This window comes from Sminthopsis crassicaudata, chromosome 2 (assembly GCF_048593235.1).
Source record: "Sminthopsis crassicaudata isolate SCR6 chromosome 2, ASM4859323v1, whole genome shotgun sequence".
NCBI lineage: Eukaryota > Metazoa > Chordata > Mammalia > Dasyuromorphia > Dasyuridae > Sminthopsis > Sminthopsis crassicaudata.
The window spans coordinates 123,224,314-123,240,271 of NC_133618.1; the positions used below are offsets into that span (position 1 = coordinate 123,224,314).

Sequence of the window (15,958 nt, forward strand, 5' to 3'; positions counted from 1 at the left end):
TTTTGATTCCCAATTGTTGGGTTTGTTTAGATTTGAACAGGGACAGAGTCATGTTGCAACCAGCTCTCCAGAGCATACCAGGAATGGTCCTAAAAACTGGCAAACACAACAAACAGAGGAGTTGATTTTTTATTGTTTTATTGATTGTCTAGACTTAAGAAAGCAAAGGAGAAAATGTTAACAATATAAATTAAACTTAAAAGCTTGTTGTGGGTACTTTTTTCAGAGCCAGTGGTTAAACATTTATAAGAATACCTTAGAAACGGTTTTATTATCACTCAGGTATTTAGGGTCTTTGCTCAATTTGGGGCATTTGTACTTTATTTGGGGTTTTAGTTGAACATTCCTTCCTATTTCTAAGACTTCAGTATATAATTCTTAGCTATAGCTCTGATCTATAAATCAATTTCTTTGTCTATTGAGTAGGAAGATACCAAGGGCCATGCTTCTATGGGATCTTGCTATACAATCAATTCACGCTTGTAACAATAGAAATATGGACTCATCCTCTTAGTCTGATAGCTTCATTTAGGAAGCATACTATTGGGTCAGATAATGTCCTGGAGGCCTGAGACCGCTTTCCTATGGTGCAGTAGGATGAATATTGAATGTAGAATATAAGGACCTAGGCTTGAATCTATAGCTCCAAGACTGAGTACTGCTATGGCTTTGGCATGTTGCTTTTGGAGGCTTTATCTGTAGAATGAGGAGATAACACTAGGTGATTTCTAAAATTCTTTCAGCTCCAGGGAAATGAAAAGGGTACAATTCAGGAGGGATAGATAGACTTTGTGTTTTGAAAATAAATTTATTCAGTCAGTCATTAACATTTATTAAGCCCTGTACTAAGTTAGAAATAAAACATAATCTGTGCCCTCAGAGCTTACAATCAAATTGGGGAAGATAATACATAAAAGAAAACTGGAAAGAAGTGGGGAAAGAAAAGTCCCAAAGAAAAGTCCTACTAGAAAAGTCCCTAAGCAGTTCTGAGAACCAAGAGGCTATTATCAGGCACAACCAAGTCCCAAATTACCCTATTTGTATATATAGCGTGATTTGTAAGAATGGACTCTTTACCAACTTCCCCTGTCTGTCCCTCAAACCTCTGAGCATCTTCAAACAACCGTTAAGATATGCATTAGTGTATCTTAGGCAGGTCTGGGACCTGGTCTTCAAGGTGCATTCCACCTAGCTCCTCCTTGCTTCCTTCTGAGATACCAAATTCTTCCCTGGTATTTCCACTCCTTCACTGAGAAACCTCCAAGGTTGTATTTCCCCTATAAAAGATCTGCTCATGAAGATTTTTTTCTAAGTCCTTTCCAAGACTAAGCCCACTATAAGGTACTTCCTTCCTCCCTCCTTCCCTCCCTCACTCTCACTCTCACTCTCCCTCCCACTCCGTCCCCCTGCGTCCTTCTTTAATGGTACCTTTCTTCTTACTATAGCTAACTCTGGTTAAACTACTAAACTCTATGGATTTAACTTTCCAATCACTAGGATACTCGAACATATTCTTTTAATGGATTTTCCCAAACTCCTATTGCTCTCCCAAATCCATTTCACATTTGCCACTCCTGGTGCCTATTTTACTTTTCATTTTATCTGTAACCTCTCCTTCTAAATAACCCTATCTTTTGTCATAGAAAATGGCCGTTGTGAATTTGTCGCTTATTTATTTTAAACTAAGAATGCTACCCTGACCTTATCCCAGGTAAGGAATAAGATCTGAACTGAATTCCTTCTTTATGTGAAATATTTAGAGTTCATAGCCCCACTCTCCAATCATGGGGATAGAAGATATTGATAAGATGGAGTTCCCTCGGTGATGAAATCTTGCAGGATGATGTTTTCCCAGTGATTACATAGTGGAAAAATCCCAAAGTCCCATATATAGAGAGCCAAGTGAGGACCAGAAAACTTTTTGAGATTTTTTTCCTCCTATTGAAAGCTTCCATCCTTTATTGAGGTTTGGACATTTGAAAGGAAAACTTGTTAGCGGTTAGGAGTGAATCCAACATTTATGGCCTCATTACCAGTAGGATTAGGAGTAAATTAAACCTTTTATTTGCTCGAGGTTTTAGGGGACCACAGATATACATGTTTGGACATGCATACAGGCACACCTTGGGGTAGCATTTCCATTAACTCTTGCCCTAAAGGAAAAGAGAGGAGTCCAAGGAAATGTTCTTTCTAAGTGGACATGTGCAGGCTAATGTAGGGGAATAGACCACATGTCAGTTCTCCCTTAATTGAAAGCATGTTTCTGAATCTTACTGAACAAGCTGTTAAATGAACTGTGGTTCTTGGCATTAATTCCCTATAACAACTGAGCCTATAAACTGCCCATTGGGAAACTCCTATTTACATTAGAATGTGAAGCAAGACCTAACAATATCTGGCTTTAAGCAAAACTGGAACAAATCAAGTTTGGAAAATTATACTGCCCATTCATCATCTTTACCATAAATTTCTTTAAATCATTGCTGTATGATACAAGTGTTAATATACAATGCACATAAAATTGCATTGGTATTGCCAAGGAGTATATGACACTTACCCAGAATTCATTAGCACTGATGTAGAACCGAGAGATTGAGGGATTTTGCCTGAAGAATTCTGGGAGAAAGATTCTGGTTTATATAGTGTTCTCCACCTTGGAAGCCAAAAGCTCATATGTTTTGTCCCTCTTCAGCCTTTACCTTCAGAAAGATGGTACCAGATAGCTGAACTGCAGGGGTTTAGGCTGATGAGGTCTATGGTAAGTGAGATAATCCAAGCACCCTCAGAGACATTACCTTCTTCCCCTTCAGCTGAGTTGAGGAAAATTGTTATGCTTTTAAATGAGCAACTCTTTTAAGGCTTATCTCTCCATTCTTGAGAGAGAAGGAATCCAAGCAGAAAAGTAATTTTCTGCTTCTGTGATCAAAAGCACTTGGCAATGGCCACTGCTATAGCCTACAAACTGCCACCATTTGTCCTTTCACTTTCCTTCCTGTTAATGATTTATCCGGTCCCTTTTATTTAAAAGAAATCAATGGCCACAAACCTTTGTTTCCTCATCAATGCTAGTACCATGGATAGAGATTGTGGAATCTGGTCCATCCAGGAAAAGCTAAAGATACAGCCATCCTCTCCTGAGAGACCTGCAAGTGGGGAGGTGACAGAATAATGATTTCTCCTGCAGGACATAACAAACTTTTGAGAACACTCTGTGGTTACATTTATCAGCTAGCTTAAAGTTGATTTATAGGCAAGACCGTAAATAGAGCTGACAAGAGTCTTATGTCTGTTATGGACTTCATCATTGGAAGAAACTTCCAAATCAATCCCACTCTGGATCCATTTAAGTTTTTAATTTAATGATGAATGTTGGAGGGGATGTGGGAAAACTGGGACACTGATACATTGTTGGTGGAGTTGTGAAAGAATCCAGCCATTCTGGAGAGCAATCTGGAACTATGCCCAAAAGGTTATCAAACTGTGCATACCCTTTGACCCAGCATTGCTGCTATTGGGATTATATCCCAAAGAAATACTGAGGAGGGGAAAGGGACCTGTATGTGCCAAAATGTTTGTGGCAGCCCTCTTTCGTAGTGGCTAGAAATTGGAAGTTGAATGGATGTCCATCAATTGGAGAATGGTTGGGTAAATTATGGTATATGAAGGTTATGGAATATTATTGCTCTGTAAGAAATGACCAGCAGGAGGAATACAGAGAGGCTTGGAGAGACTTACATGAACTGATGCTGAGTGAAATGAACAGAACCAGAAGATCGCTGTGCTCTTCAATGTTGTATGAAGAGGTATTCTGATGGAAGTGGATATCTTCAACATAAAGAAGATCCAACTCACTTCCAGTTAATCAATGATGGACAGAAATAACTACACCCAGAGAAGGAACACTGGGAAGTGAATGTAAATTGTTAGCACTACTGTCTATCTACCCAGGTTACTTACACCTTTAGAAGCTAATAATTAATGTGCAACAAGAAAATGGTATTTACACACATATATTGTATCTAGGTTATATTGTAACACATGTAAAATGTATGGGATTACCTGTCATCGGGGGGAGGGAGTGGAGGGAGGGAGGGGATAATTTGGAAAAATGAATAAAAAAAAGTTTTTAATTTAATTCCAAAAGTTCGGGGCCTTAAAAGAATGCACAGAATTAATCTACTCTCTATTTACAAGTGTGGAGGAGGTGGTAATGCAATAGAGCCAAGATGAACATTTTGTAATTATTATAGGGTGTTACCTGAGCATCTCTAATTTGCTGCAAATAATGGTTTACACTTCTAGGATACTTAATAGCTTAAAAATATCTTATTCACTGCAAGATAGAGAAAATATCCTTGCCCTCATTTCCCAGATGAGGAATTTGAAACTAAGGAAGGTTATGTACCCCAGGTCATACAATAAGTAGAAAAACAAAGATATGAATCCAGTCTATTACTCAACTAGAATCCCTTTCCACCGTAAACAACTGATCAAAAACTCTTTCTTCTGCCATAAAACACATAATGTCCAAGTCAAATCTGTTCTTCTAAAATTTGGTTTCCTAAGCTACTATTTTTAGAATGAGAGTAGGCAGCAAGTTTAGGAAATATACTGTACAAAGGTGCTTGAAGCTATTTACTGTTATAAACATTTAGAGATTTTTTTTAAAAAATTCATTATTTCTTTTCTAAAGACCAGTTCTCGCCAATGCTGAGATATGTCCAGGACTAGAAATTCCAGCCACAACCATAAGTGTTCATTTCTTTGTCAGAAACATAACATTTAATTGGGGCATCAAAATGAACCAAGAGAGTCTAGCTGCTATCTGCTAGTAGCTGTTGGTCCACAGAGGTTCTTTTGCAATTAGATTTGATGGTCAGATGCTCCCTTAAATCAGAGAGAAGCTAAGAACATAGAACATAGTGACTATACCATCTGCTTCTGTGATTAAGCTGTTAACAGTGAACACAATTACTTTTGTCAATGTGCCAGGCATGCAGGAGATTGGAGATTGTCTTTTTTTGTGATTAACTGTCCCACATCTCCCTAGTCAGATATTGCTCCATTTGCCATAAAAATATGAGAAAAAGTAAGAGTTATGGAAGAGTGAGGTACCATCTATCATTAAGTACTTCTCCAGCTTATCCTTGGTAAGAACACTGCAAATAATGGGCAATCCAACATCAGAAAAATAACAATAGCTGTATACCTATACATGCTCTTTATAACAAACGTATTTTAAAGTATAATTGATACTTTGGATTTTATCCATATGTAATTAATGAACCACTAGGAATCTATGGGCCAGTCTTTTGGGGTGCTGACATTTTGAAGGCGATGGCATTGTCTGTGATCTCATTCCCAGTAAATGCATGTAGTATTTATTGGTATCTCTTTAAAAGCATTGTTGTTTCTTCCCAATAATTCTCATCACTATCTTTGTCTAGTGGCAAAAGGAACTGGTCCAGGTTGAAGAGAGCAAAGTGTCTCTAAAAGGGCTCACAAGTCACTGTTTTAGAGTTAAGTATACATTTAGTAACTACAATAGATCTGTGGTTTCATTGGGATCTCCTATTGAGGCAGATCGAAGTTCCTCTAGACCATATTGACAGCCTTCAATAGTTTCCATGACCAAAAGAAGCTGTCATTTGGTGGTCAACCTTCTGGAACTGAGACTCTTTCGACTAAGCCAGGCTGGTCCTTGGATAGGGACACAACCTGCCACTGGATCTGTGCTTGAATTCTTTCCATCTTTGTAGAAGCTGACAGATGTTGGACTCTGCTGGCCTAGCCTTGAGGGTCCAGAATCATCCTCATAGTTGAAAGGCATCCTGATGGACATTAGAGTAGGAATATTTTAAGCATGGAATGAATATTTTGAGTATGCTTTTGTGGGACAAAAAAGCACATTGTCTATGGCATACAATGTTCACTACTATTTGGTAGTTTGTTTTGTTTGTAAAGGGGGAGATGGATTTGTGAGAATAGAAGGAGGTCTAGGATAACTAGGTCTTTTGTTTGTGGCTTGCTTGCTCACCAAATCTGTCCTCCTCAGTCTATGTGTTTGCTTATTTTACTATAAAAAACGCCAGAATCATCAAGTAGACCATCATGGATTGATCTAAAGAGAGTTGAAAGCCAGATCCTAACTGTACCCCAAAGTCACAGTGCTTGAGGGCACATAATTCCTTTATTAATTGTTCCAGCACCCTGGAGTGAATATCGCTTGAGTTTCTTTCTTCTAGGGGTTCCAGCTTGTTGGCTGTGTGAGTGACATTCACACAATTGTTGATGAAGACATCCTTCGTTACATTGGACTCACCGCACCCAATGTAATGAATTTCATCAGGGAAGAGTTCATAATGGGCCTCATAGTAGCTATTTCCCTCCTCCCCAAAGTCGATGGAGAGCTTTCTGCCTTGCCTGATGAAAGTCCCCTGGAGTGTCTCTGAGGGCTGTGCTCTGGTTGGGTTGGCTCTATTGGTTTGCAAGCTTTTTCTGTTTGACTTGTTCCTCTGTCTTGTACCTTTGGCTTTGACCAAGGAGAGGTCACTAAAGAGCAGAATGAAGAAAGTAGCTATCCACCAAGCCCCCAAAGGTGTCCTCATTGTGTAAAAACCTGAAAGTGCAAAAAGTAATAATTAATTTTCCTTAATCTTGTAAATTGTGAGACATTCCCTCTCAGTAGTGGAAGGAGCTGGATTAGTAATTTAGAGCCATATCCCAGGACCCTGAATGTAAATGCTAAATATGTATTTGTTGTGTTATTGAAATTAATTAAATGAAGCAAATTGGTTGTACTAGAGTGAGCATGAGTTAGCGGAAAATTTCTGAAACTTGGGAGTTAAAATACTTAAGTGGGGAAACTTTTGACCTAGGTGTTATTATATCTATTTGACAGATGAGGAAACTAAGGCTGATAGAGGTAAAATGCTCAGAATCACACAACTAGTAAGCATTAGAGATAGAGTCTTCCTGACTCTATGCCCAGTGTTCTATCCATCAGGTCACGAAGAAGCCCCTAGTATGATTGATGTAAGCTTCTTAAGGTCAGTGACTTTCATTTTTGACTTTGAGTCACTAGAATCAAAAACAGACCCTTGAACATAGTACTAGAATTGTATATGATGATAGACAAATCATTTCAGTTTCTTCACTTGTGAAATGGGGAGAGGGGCACCTGCCTTGTCTAATTATTGTGAGAAGAGAGTTTTGTCAGACTTAAACTAACATCAAAATGTGAATGATCACATCTGTGCTGACTAGCATGGATAGAGTGAGAAATGAGTCTCTTAGAGGCTCTATGGAAGGCTGGCTGCTGTTTCCCTCTTCCTAAAGAACATTTTCCATAGCTGAATAGAAAATAAAAGAATGAAAATTCAGTTCTGAAAATTTGTATAACAATGAAATGGTAGCTTAGATTGTTGTTTGTCCTTCTTGAAGAGGACAATGATACTGATGTGATGACATGGATTAAATGAGGGAAGAGTATGTAGTCACCTGTCTCACTTTCTCCTCCAGAGTCATCTGGATCCAATGGCGAGATATAGATCAGAATGAATCACAGTGGACTGGTTTGCAGTGCTATATCTTGGCCTTTTTAAACTAAAGTCTTTTCTAGGTCTCAGTTTGTCTGAAGCCCATTCATTGATTAAGGCTAGATAATAATTTCTAGTAAAAAAAAAATCTGAGACAGGAAGACCTTCAGGGTGTCTGATAAAAACAAACAATTGCTATTTATATTATTTCTGAGGCAATCAGAACCCCATGATGAAGGTAGATTTGGGCTGGGACTAATTGCTGATTAATAAGTGGGAGTCTGAGTGATTTAGGCTTTAGGCATAATCCTTAAAAAAAAAAAAAAAAACTACTCTGTAAACTCCAAGATATCTTGTGAGATTTCAGCAATCAAAATTTATATTTGTCTGGACAGAGCACACATAGGGTATGAGATCCTATGTAGACAGAAGGAGAGAAAGAAAGGAAGGACAGAGGAAAATGAGGGAGAGGGGGAGGAGAAAAAGAAGGAAGAAGGGAAGGAATAGAAGAAGGAAGGAAGAAAAAAAGGAAAAAAGGAAGAAAGGAAGGAGTCATTGAGTCTAGGATGTATCTGGATAGGAAACTTGTCCATAACACTGTGGGGTAATACAATGCAAAGAAAACTGATTCTGGAGTCAGAGAATTTGTGAGGTTGACATATATTTAGACATGTATGATCTTGGGCAGGCCACTTAATCATAGATCTCAGGTTACTCATCTGTAAAATGAGACATTTGAACTACATGACTTTTGAGATCCTTTCTAACTGTTATCCAGCAAGGGGTCATCCAGCCTCTGTGTAAAGACTTTCAATGGGGAGGGAGGGGGAACCAATGGCCTCTTAATATGTCCCTTCCACTTTCAGGAAGGCCTAATTATTAGAAAACAGAATTTAAGTTCCCTGAGGACCTTGTGTTCCTAACATCCAGCCTAATATATAGCGCACATTTAGTAATTATGTAATTTAATTGAGTTGAAATACCTGCAAGTTCTATTATTACTTCTAGTTTTGTCATCTGAAAACAAGAAAAGTAAATTGTATCCTTCTTCTACAAAATAATCTTTAAATACTCACATGCAGCTATTATGCCTTCTCTTTGCCATGATAATATCCCCGTTTCATTCATCTGATTCCTTATGGCTTGGACTACATTCTTCTACCATCTTGCTCATGTCCCAACGTGTCAATGTCCTTCTTAAAATGGATAACTGATTCCAAGCCCCTTGCTCTATCCACTGAGCCACCTAGTTGCCCTTATTTAAGAATATACACGATTTTCATGCTGCTTATTTGAAACTGGGACCACAGTCCATGCAACATAACGTTATAGCAGAGTCATGTTATAAAATGCTGAGGTCCTGGAGGGTGAAATTCCATACTATATTTGGTGATTATGTGCTTTTTTGATGGGCCAATAGTTTGTATTCTAATAAAAGGAAAACATGGTGATATCTAGAACACCACATTACAGAACTCCAAAGCTGATCTTGACTCATCCATTTATGTTTGTGTTGGTCTAGAGATATCCAAAGATTGGCCTTGCGTCAGTTGGTGTACTCAGGGTTACTGATGGCTAGTAAGGATTGACCTCAGATTAGTCAGTAGATACTTGAGAAAGTGTTTTCTCTCTAAGTTCTTTCCTGAATTTACTAATTGAGGGAGAAACTGGTGATTATTAACAGTGCACAATTTCTGCCCCCTCCTCCAGGCTTGCTTTTGAATGTGTTCATTACATTCATTTTCATTCCAATCCATTTGACTCATGATAATATTTACATACATTGTCAGTTCTATTAAAGTTATTTACCAAGGGACCTTAAACCTCTAATCAAGGTAAAATTTGGATGTATTCTCTATAGACCAAGACATGAAAACTACTTTTATTTACTTCAGAAAAGATGAAATAGGTAGTCATACCCCACATAATGATTCTGCACTCATTTGGTAGGATAAATAACGATAATGAAATAATTGACCCATTATAGAATCATTTGCATAAAAAACTGCCAAGAAAACTTAAAAGTGAGCCCTTTTCAAACTCAAGGACTTGGGAAAAAAGAACAACTGAGGTTACTTCTCCCCCCCCACAAAAAAAAAAAAAAGAAAAAGAAAAATAAGTACACAGATACGAATACATTTCCCAGAGGATGATTTGTATTTATCCTGAAGAGAACAAAAGATTTTCACCAACCTAGTCATGGGTAGAAAGAAATAAAACTTAAGCACTAAAGTTTTCTCCAAGGAAGATTCCAAGGATTCATTTGAAATAAGCAATCAGAGTTTTTAAAACATCTGAGATAGATTCTTGGAATTTCAGGATTGGAAGGAACCTTCCAGTGCATCCCATCCCTGCCCAGGAATCCTTTCTTTGGATCTCCTTTAGGGGAGATTATCCAAACTCTCCTTAAAGATCTCCAGAAAAAAGGAGCTCTTTACCTTCAAAGTCAGACCATAATATTTTGGGGCAAAGCAGATTTGTTAGGAAATTTTTCTATATAGAACCAAAATCTTTCTCTCAGCAAACTTCTTGTTTGTTCCAGTGTTCCTTGTCCTTCCCCTTAGGGACAAGCAGAACAAAATGATTTATTCTTTCCATATCACAAACCTAGAAATGATTGATATTGATTATCTTTTTCTCTCTAGAACCATTTTTTCTAGGTTAAACATCCCTAGTTCCTTCAAAGCATCTTTGAATAGCATAGTTTTAGGTCACCTGACATTTCTTCTCAAAGTACTTTACATGTAGTTCAAATTGTTGACAGTTTTACTAAAATATTCCCAGAATGTTATGCTCTGTTTATGGTTTGACCATAACAGAAAACAGTGCAACTATTTTTCATTCTAGATTCCATGCCTCCAGCTAGTAACAGAGCCTGAGACTGCCCTAGCCTCTTTGGCTACCATGTAGCCCTGTTGCCAATCTTGAGGTTTGTTGCCACTTACCTTTTATTCCTTGTTGTAAAAAGTTGCCTTGGGATTTAGAAGAAGTAAAAGTCTCCCCACAGAACTGGCTCATTATCAGTTGTAACTCTACAACTATATAGCATGAGAAGGAGGTGGCACTGATGCTCATCTCCAAATATGGTATGATATTATTCACTTCCTGGTATCTCTGATCTGAGAGCTCCTAGGTAGCTCCCTATTTGTCCAGATGGGCATTCTTGTTACTTCCTCTTTGAAGACTAAGATGTAAGACCTTAGAATGTATCAAAGAAAAAATGAGCCTCATATTTAAACCTCCTTTGTAGAAATAAGAATAAAAAATAGTTAAAAGAAAATTAATTAATATCTCAAACTGGTTATTGTTTTAAAATTGCTGTTGAATGATCAAGTTGTACTAGGGCTTTGGGGCATCCTTTATAGGTGGATATTTACCAGGCAGTGCATTTGGTCAACAACTTTTTAAATACTTTGGGAGGATGAGGGGAGCCTACTGTACTTGTTAACGTCTGAGTTGTCAAGGTTGGAGCATAGTAGGCATCTTGATAGAGTGTGGCCAAAAAAAAAAAAGCACTAATATTGGAACCAGAAGACTATGAACAAGAAGGTTTGAATTCCAGATCTCAGGTGAAATCACTTAACTCTGTTAGCCTGTTTCCTCATCTGTCTATGGTTAAACTGGAGAAGGAAATGTCAAACTATTCCAATATTTTTGCCAAGAAAATCCCAAATGGGATCATGAAAAATCAGACATGACTAAACAGCAGGAAACATATGCAACATGGAATAAGTTACTTCTCTGGGTCTCCCTTTATCTATAAAATTATTAGATAGGTAATTTATTTTTTTAATAGCATTTGCATTACATTTTCAGGGTTTACAAAATGCTTTACATTTAATTCTCACAACAGTACAACAACTATGTTAGATGGTATTATGATTCCCATTTTTCAGATGAGGCAGATAGAGGATCATATAGTTGATGAGAACTAATCTGAACTCCTGAGATAACGTCGGAGTTCAGATTTGACCTTAAGTCTCCCGACTCCAGAGCCAACTTGCTCTAGCCATTGTACCATCTGGCTACATCTTTGAAGATGTCTAAGAGAGCTGCCAACTTTAAATCTGATCATTCTATGATCTTGTCAGAGTGAAAACCCTTTAATTACTCCTTCATTTCAGGTCAATTGCTCATCTCAACTTTCTTCTCTCTTGTGAGCTGCATGGCTTGATTTACCTGTCTGTATAGTTGTGTGATCCAGTTCTTTGACCTCTTATTAAGTCAACTCTGGGATATGAATCAACTTCCCACCTTTTCTCTTGTCCTGATATTTGTGTCTTGCTATACATAACTATTTTTCAAGGTTTTCTAAGTATTCTGTGATGTAACTACAAGGAAACAGGAACTTAAAATATCTCACCCCCAAAATAAATTGTTTGACAAATGTATGCTTGTACCTAATGTAATAAAATACTGATTTCATGGTGAATAAATGAAGAAAAGATGTTTAAAAAAACCCCATCTCCCACCCCCATCCCCACCCCTGAAAAAAAAAAACTTGAATATCTAATAATCAGTCATCTCCTCTGACTGATGATTATAATAAGCTTTTAAAAATTCTATCTCCAATAATACTTCCAGGTCTGATAAGATAATAAACATCAAAACTATTTGATATGTTTTTTTTTAAATAGAATAATAGATCCATGAAAACAAAGAGATAAGAAAGAATCAGAAACAATTGAACTCAGTAATTAAATGCTCAATAAATTTGGGAGTGTAAGATAACATTGGGAAGAAATTACCATTTGACAAGCAAACTAAAAAATTGGGAAAACTAGGAAGCAGTTTGGCAGAAACTAAGTTTATACCAACATCTTACAGTATATACCACATTAAATTCAAAATGGATATGTGATATGAATTTTTATTAAATTTTTTTGGATGAAAAGCCACTTTCCCCTTTCCTATCTCCTTCACTAAAAAAAGAAAAGAAAAGAAAAAGAAAGAAAATGAAAACAAAACTCTTTTTTTATTTAACAAAAATGCATAGTAGAACAACAAATAGCCATATTGGCTATGTCTAGAAATGTTTTTTTCTCATTCTGTACGTTTAGTGTATTCCTTCTATCAGAAATCATCATTGGTCCTCTGAAATCAAAGTTGCTTATTGTTTGGATCAGAATTCTCAAGTCTTCTAAGTTATTTATTTTTACAATGTTGTTATAGTAAACATGACTTGAAAATTAAAGATCAGACCATTTAAAAATAGAAGAAAATTAGCTCAAGTACCCTTCACAACTATGACAGGGGTAAAAGGGAAGGAAAAAATTTAAAGCCATGGGATAGAAATCACAAAAGATTAACAATTTCAATTACATAAAACTATAATGTATGAGAAAAATATTAGGGTTGCAAATATGAAAAGGGGAAATTCTTTGCACCAGGACTCTCTGATATGAATCTAATATCATATATATATGGAGAGAGAGAGAGAGAGAGAGAGAGAGAGAGAGAGAGAGAGAGAGATGCACCTATAGATAGATGTAGAATTAACACACCTAGGACCAAAAGTCATTCCTCCATACATGAGTGGTCAAAGGAGACGAATAGCTCTCAGAAGAATTGCAAATTATTTACAATCATATAAAAAATGACCCAAATCACTAATAATAAAAGAAATACAAATCAAAATAAATCTTAGCTTTTACTCATATTCAGAAGACTGGTAAAGACAATAAAAAATAAGAGTAGTTGATGTTAAAGGGATTGTAGGAACATAGGTACACTAATGAACTATGGGAAGAATTGGACCAATTGGCCCAGCTTTTCTGGAAAGTAATTTGGAATTGTGGAAAGAAAGTAACCAAAATGTTTTCATACATGCTAGATAAATACCTTGAAAAAAGTGGCAAAAAAACAGTGCCAGTTTTTGTAATGGCAAAGAATTGTACACAAAACTGATTATCTTTGATTAGAGAATGTCTAAACCAGTTATGGGACATAAATATAGTGGAATATTATTTTACCTTAAAAACTGATGAATTTAGAGAATATATAGAAGTTAGGGAAAATTTATATGAACTGATTCAGAATAAAGTAATTAGAATGAGAAAGAAAATAGATATGAAAACTACAACAAAGTAAATGGAAAGAATAGCAATAATACTTTCTACCCCAAAGAAGCAAAGCCCCAAAGAAAAACCAACTCACATTTCCCAATAATGTAATGCCTTGCTCATTGAAAATAACATAAAAGATGTAAAGAGGGATTGCTTCTTCTCTATTATTTATAGGGTGTACAGAGTAAGTGACTTCTTTGTGACACAGTCCTGAGGTAATTTACGTGGTCTTACTCTACAGGAATATGGGATACAGAAAGATACAGAGAGAAAGACATAGAGAGATAGAGGTACACATAATAAGTGATAAGTAGAGACACTAAATTGGAGACAGAGGGGGAATAAGGTAAGGGATGAGAGAGAGACAGAGAAATTGAAACAGAGACAGACAGGGAGACAGAGACACAGAGAGACAGAGACAGAGGCAAAGAGAGAAAAAAAGATACAGAAACAGGGATGGGGAGGAGGGTACAAAAATTCAAAATTCATTCAAAATTCATTACATTTTGAATTTCTAAGATTGAGTTGAGGATTATTTATATGAATGAAAAGCATACCAATTAAACACTGAGAACACTGAGGGGAAGAGGAGGAAAATGGTTGTGGGCTCGTTTTGTTGGTGTATAGTGGGAGATTGAAACTCATTTAAGTAATTCCATAGCCGTTTAAGACTCCTTGTGTTAGAATGGAACTATGGGAATTGGATATAAAATAATCAGTTTCAAATAGACTAACGGCACTTGATGTTTGACATTTGAAGAGCTATTATATGATCAGATGAGGTTTCACTGTAATTTTTCCATAGTCCACTTGCTTCAAATCTAGCACCAACCTCTGAAGGAGTTCTAAATTGGAGGGAGCAGCAAAGCAGGGGAAAGGGCATTGCTTTATACTATATAAGGATCCATACCCTTCATTGGGACAGGAAGACAGAGCAATGAGAAGAGATTGCATCTTTTGTTAGAAATGTGGAATGGCATAAGCACAAGCTGCAATGCACTGATCACTGACAGAGCTGCCCTCAACAGGGTAATGGAGTATGCAGCATTGACAGGAATGCAGCACTAGAGGAAAGGTAATGATGAAGAGAGGTATTAATGCAGAGAGGAATATTATCATGGAAAGCAAATCATGAGTCTTTCTCCTTTGTCTCACACAGAACAGAACTATAAGTTGGAAATTCTAAGCTCCCTGAAGGGTGACAGGTCTTTTGATGCTAAAATTCTATATGTTAAAAGCTGGTCTTCAGAAATGCATTTAATTTTGCTCAGCTGCAAATCCCTTCTATGTCTTATGCTTTGTAAATAAAGTTACTCTAAAGTCCAAAGCCTTGTGAGCCCAATTGCTTATTAAGGGAGCCGGTGGCCAGCTTCATTGAAGCTTTGTCAATATTTTGATATTTCCAGTTTCCACCTTACTGGAAGATAGTAAGCCAAAGAGGTATCTAGATCTTTCATGACAAGTGGGAAAATTTAACCCAAAGTTCACAAAGACATCATCAAGCATATATATATGGTCAACAATGAATTCATAAGAATTAAGAAATGCTGAAAAATTGGATTTCCACAATGTTCCACAGTAGCTTTGAGGTAGTGTGGGATAGGAGATATCACTGACCAATAGGTGTTCAGAATGTGAGAGCTTAAGGAAGGTTATATAGAACAATTAAGTGATCAATAGAAGCAAACAAGGAATTGGGGAGGTAGGAAGGCACAGGTGAATTCAGCCAATCAGAAAAGGTCTTGTGGTTTTGAGAGAAAAAAAAACAAACTCAAGATAATAGTTCCAACCCAAACTAGTTGGGGGAAAATGACCAAACCTGACCAAATCACTTATGCCTACTTAATAGGCTAATTGAATATTAAACAACACACTGTGTTTTCCGTAGTTTTCGACCACTTTTGAACATAGGATTTTAATGAGCGAGGGGGAACATGTTTGGGCATATCAGAAAGATTGGAACCCAGAAGAAATGGAGCAATCCAGTCTCTGAGGGGAGGGGCTACACTGAGCTAACAAGTATAAAACTTTTCCCACTTTTGTGCTCAGCACTCCCTCTTCCTGAAGAGGGAACCTGCTTCTGGCCAGAAATGTTAAGATGATTCCTTAAGATTCTTTTTTAATAAATTTCCCTCAGTATCTGAAGTACTGTCTTGACAGTACTTAAATCCCTGAATCAACCAACCAGTCAGTAAATATTTATCAAGCTCCTACTAATGCCTAAGCTTTGGGAATACAAAAAGTTCTCAAGGAGTTTACCTTCATGGAACTTACAATCTAATGGGGGAGACAGCTAGCAAACAAATATATACAAAGCAAGCTATATATAAGGTAAATAATAATTAATAGAGATAA

At 36.9% G+C, this 15,958-nt stretch overlaps 1 protein-coding gene across 2 annotated transcripts in view; it reads right to left on the bottom strand.

Annotated features, from left to right (window-relative positions):
* Positions 1-1,383: 1,383 nt before the first annotated feature.
* The window catches only part of PRND (prion like protein doppel), a 42,449-nt gene continuing 27,874 nt past the window's right edge, over positions 1,384-15,958 (bottom strand). Inside the window, exons 1-2 of one of the 2 annotated variants that reach the window (XM_074287166.1) lie at positions 10,484-10,606; positions 1,385-6,619 (exon numbers count right to left, since the gene is read on the bottom strand). In XM_074287166.1, the coding sequence (XP_074143267.1) occupies positions 6,069-6,619; positions 10,484-10,556 (624 nt within the window). In that variant the 5' untranslated portion in view covers positions 10,557-10,606 and the 3' untranslated portion in view covers positions 1,385-6,068. Of the gene's footprint in view, positions 6,620-10,483; positions 10,607-15,958 lie in introns of those variants that run through there. The other variant, XM_074287167.1, reaches the window with a different exon arrangement.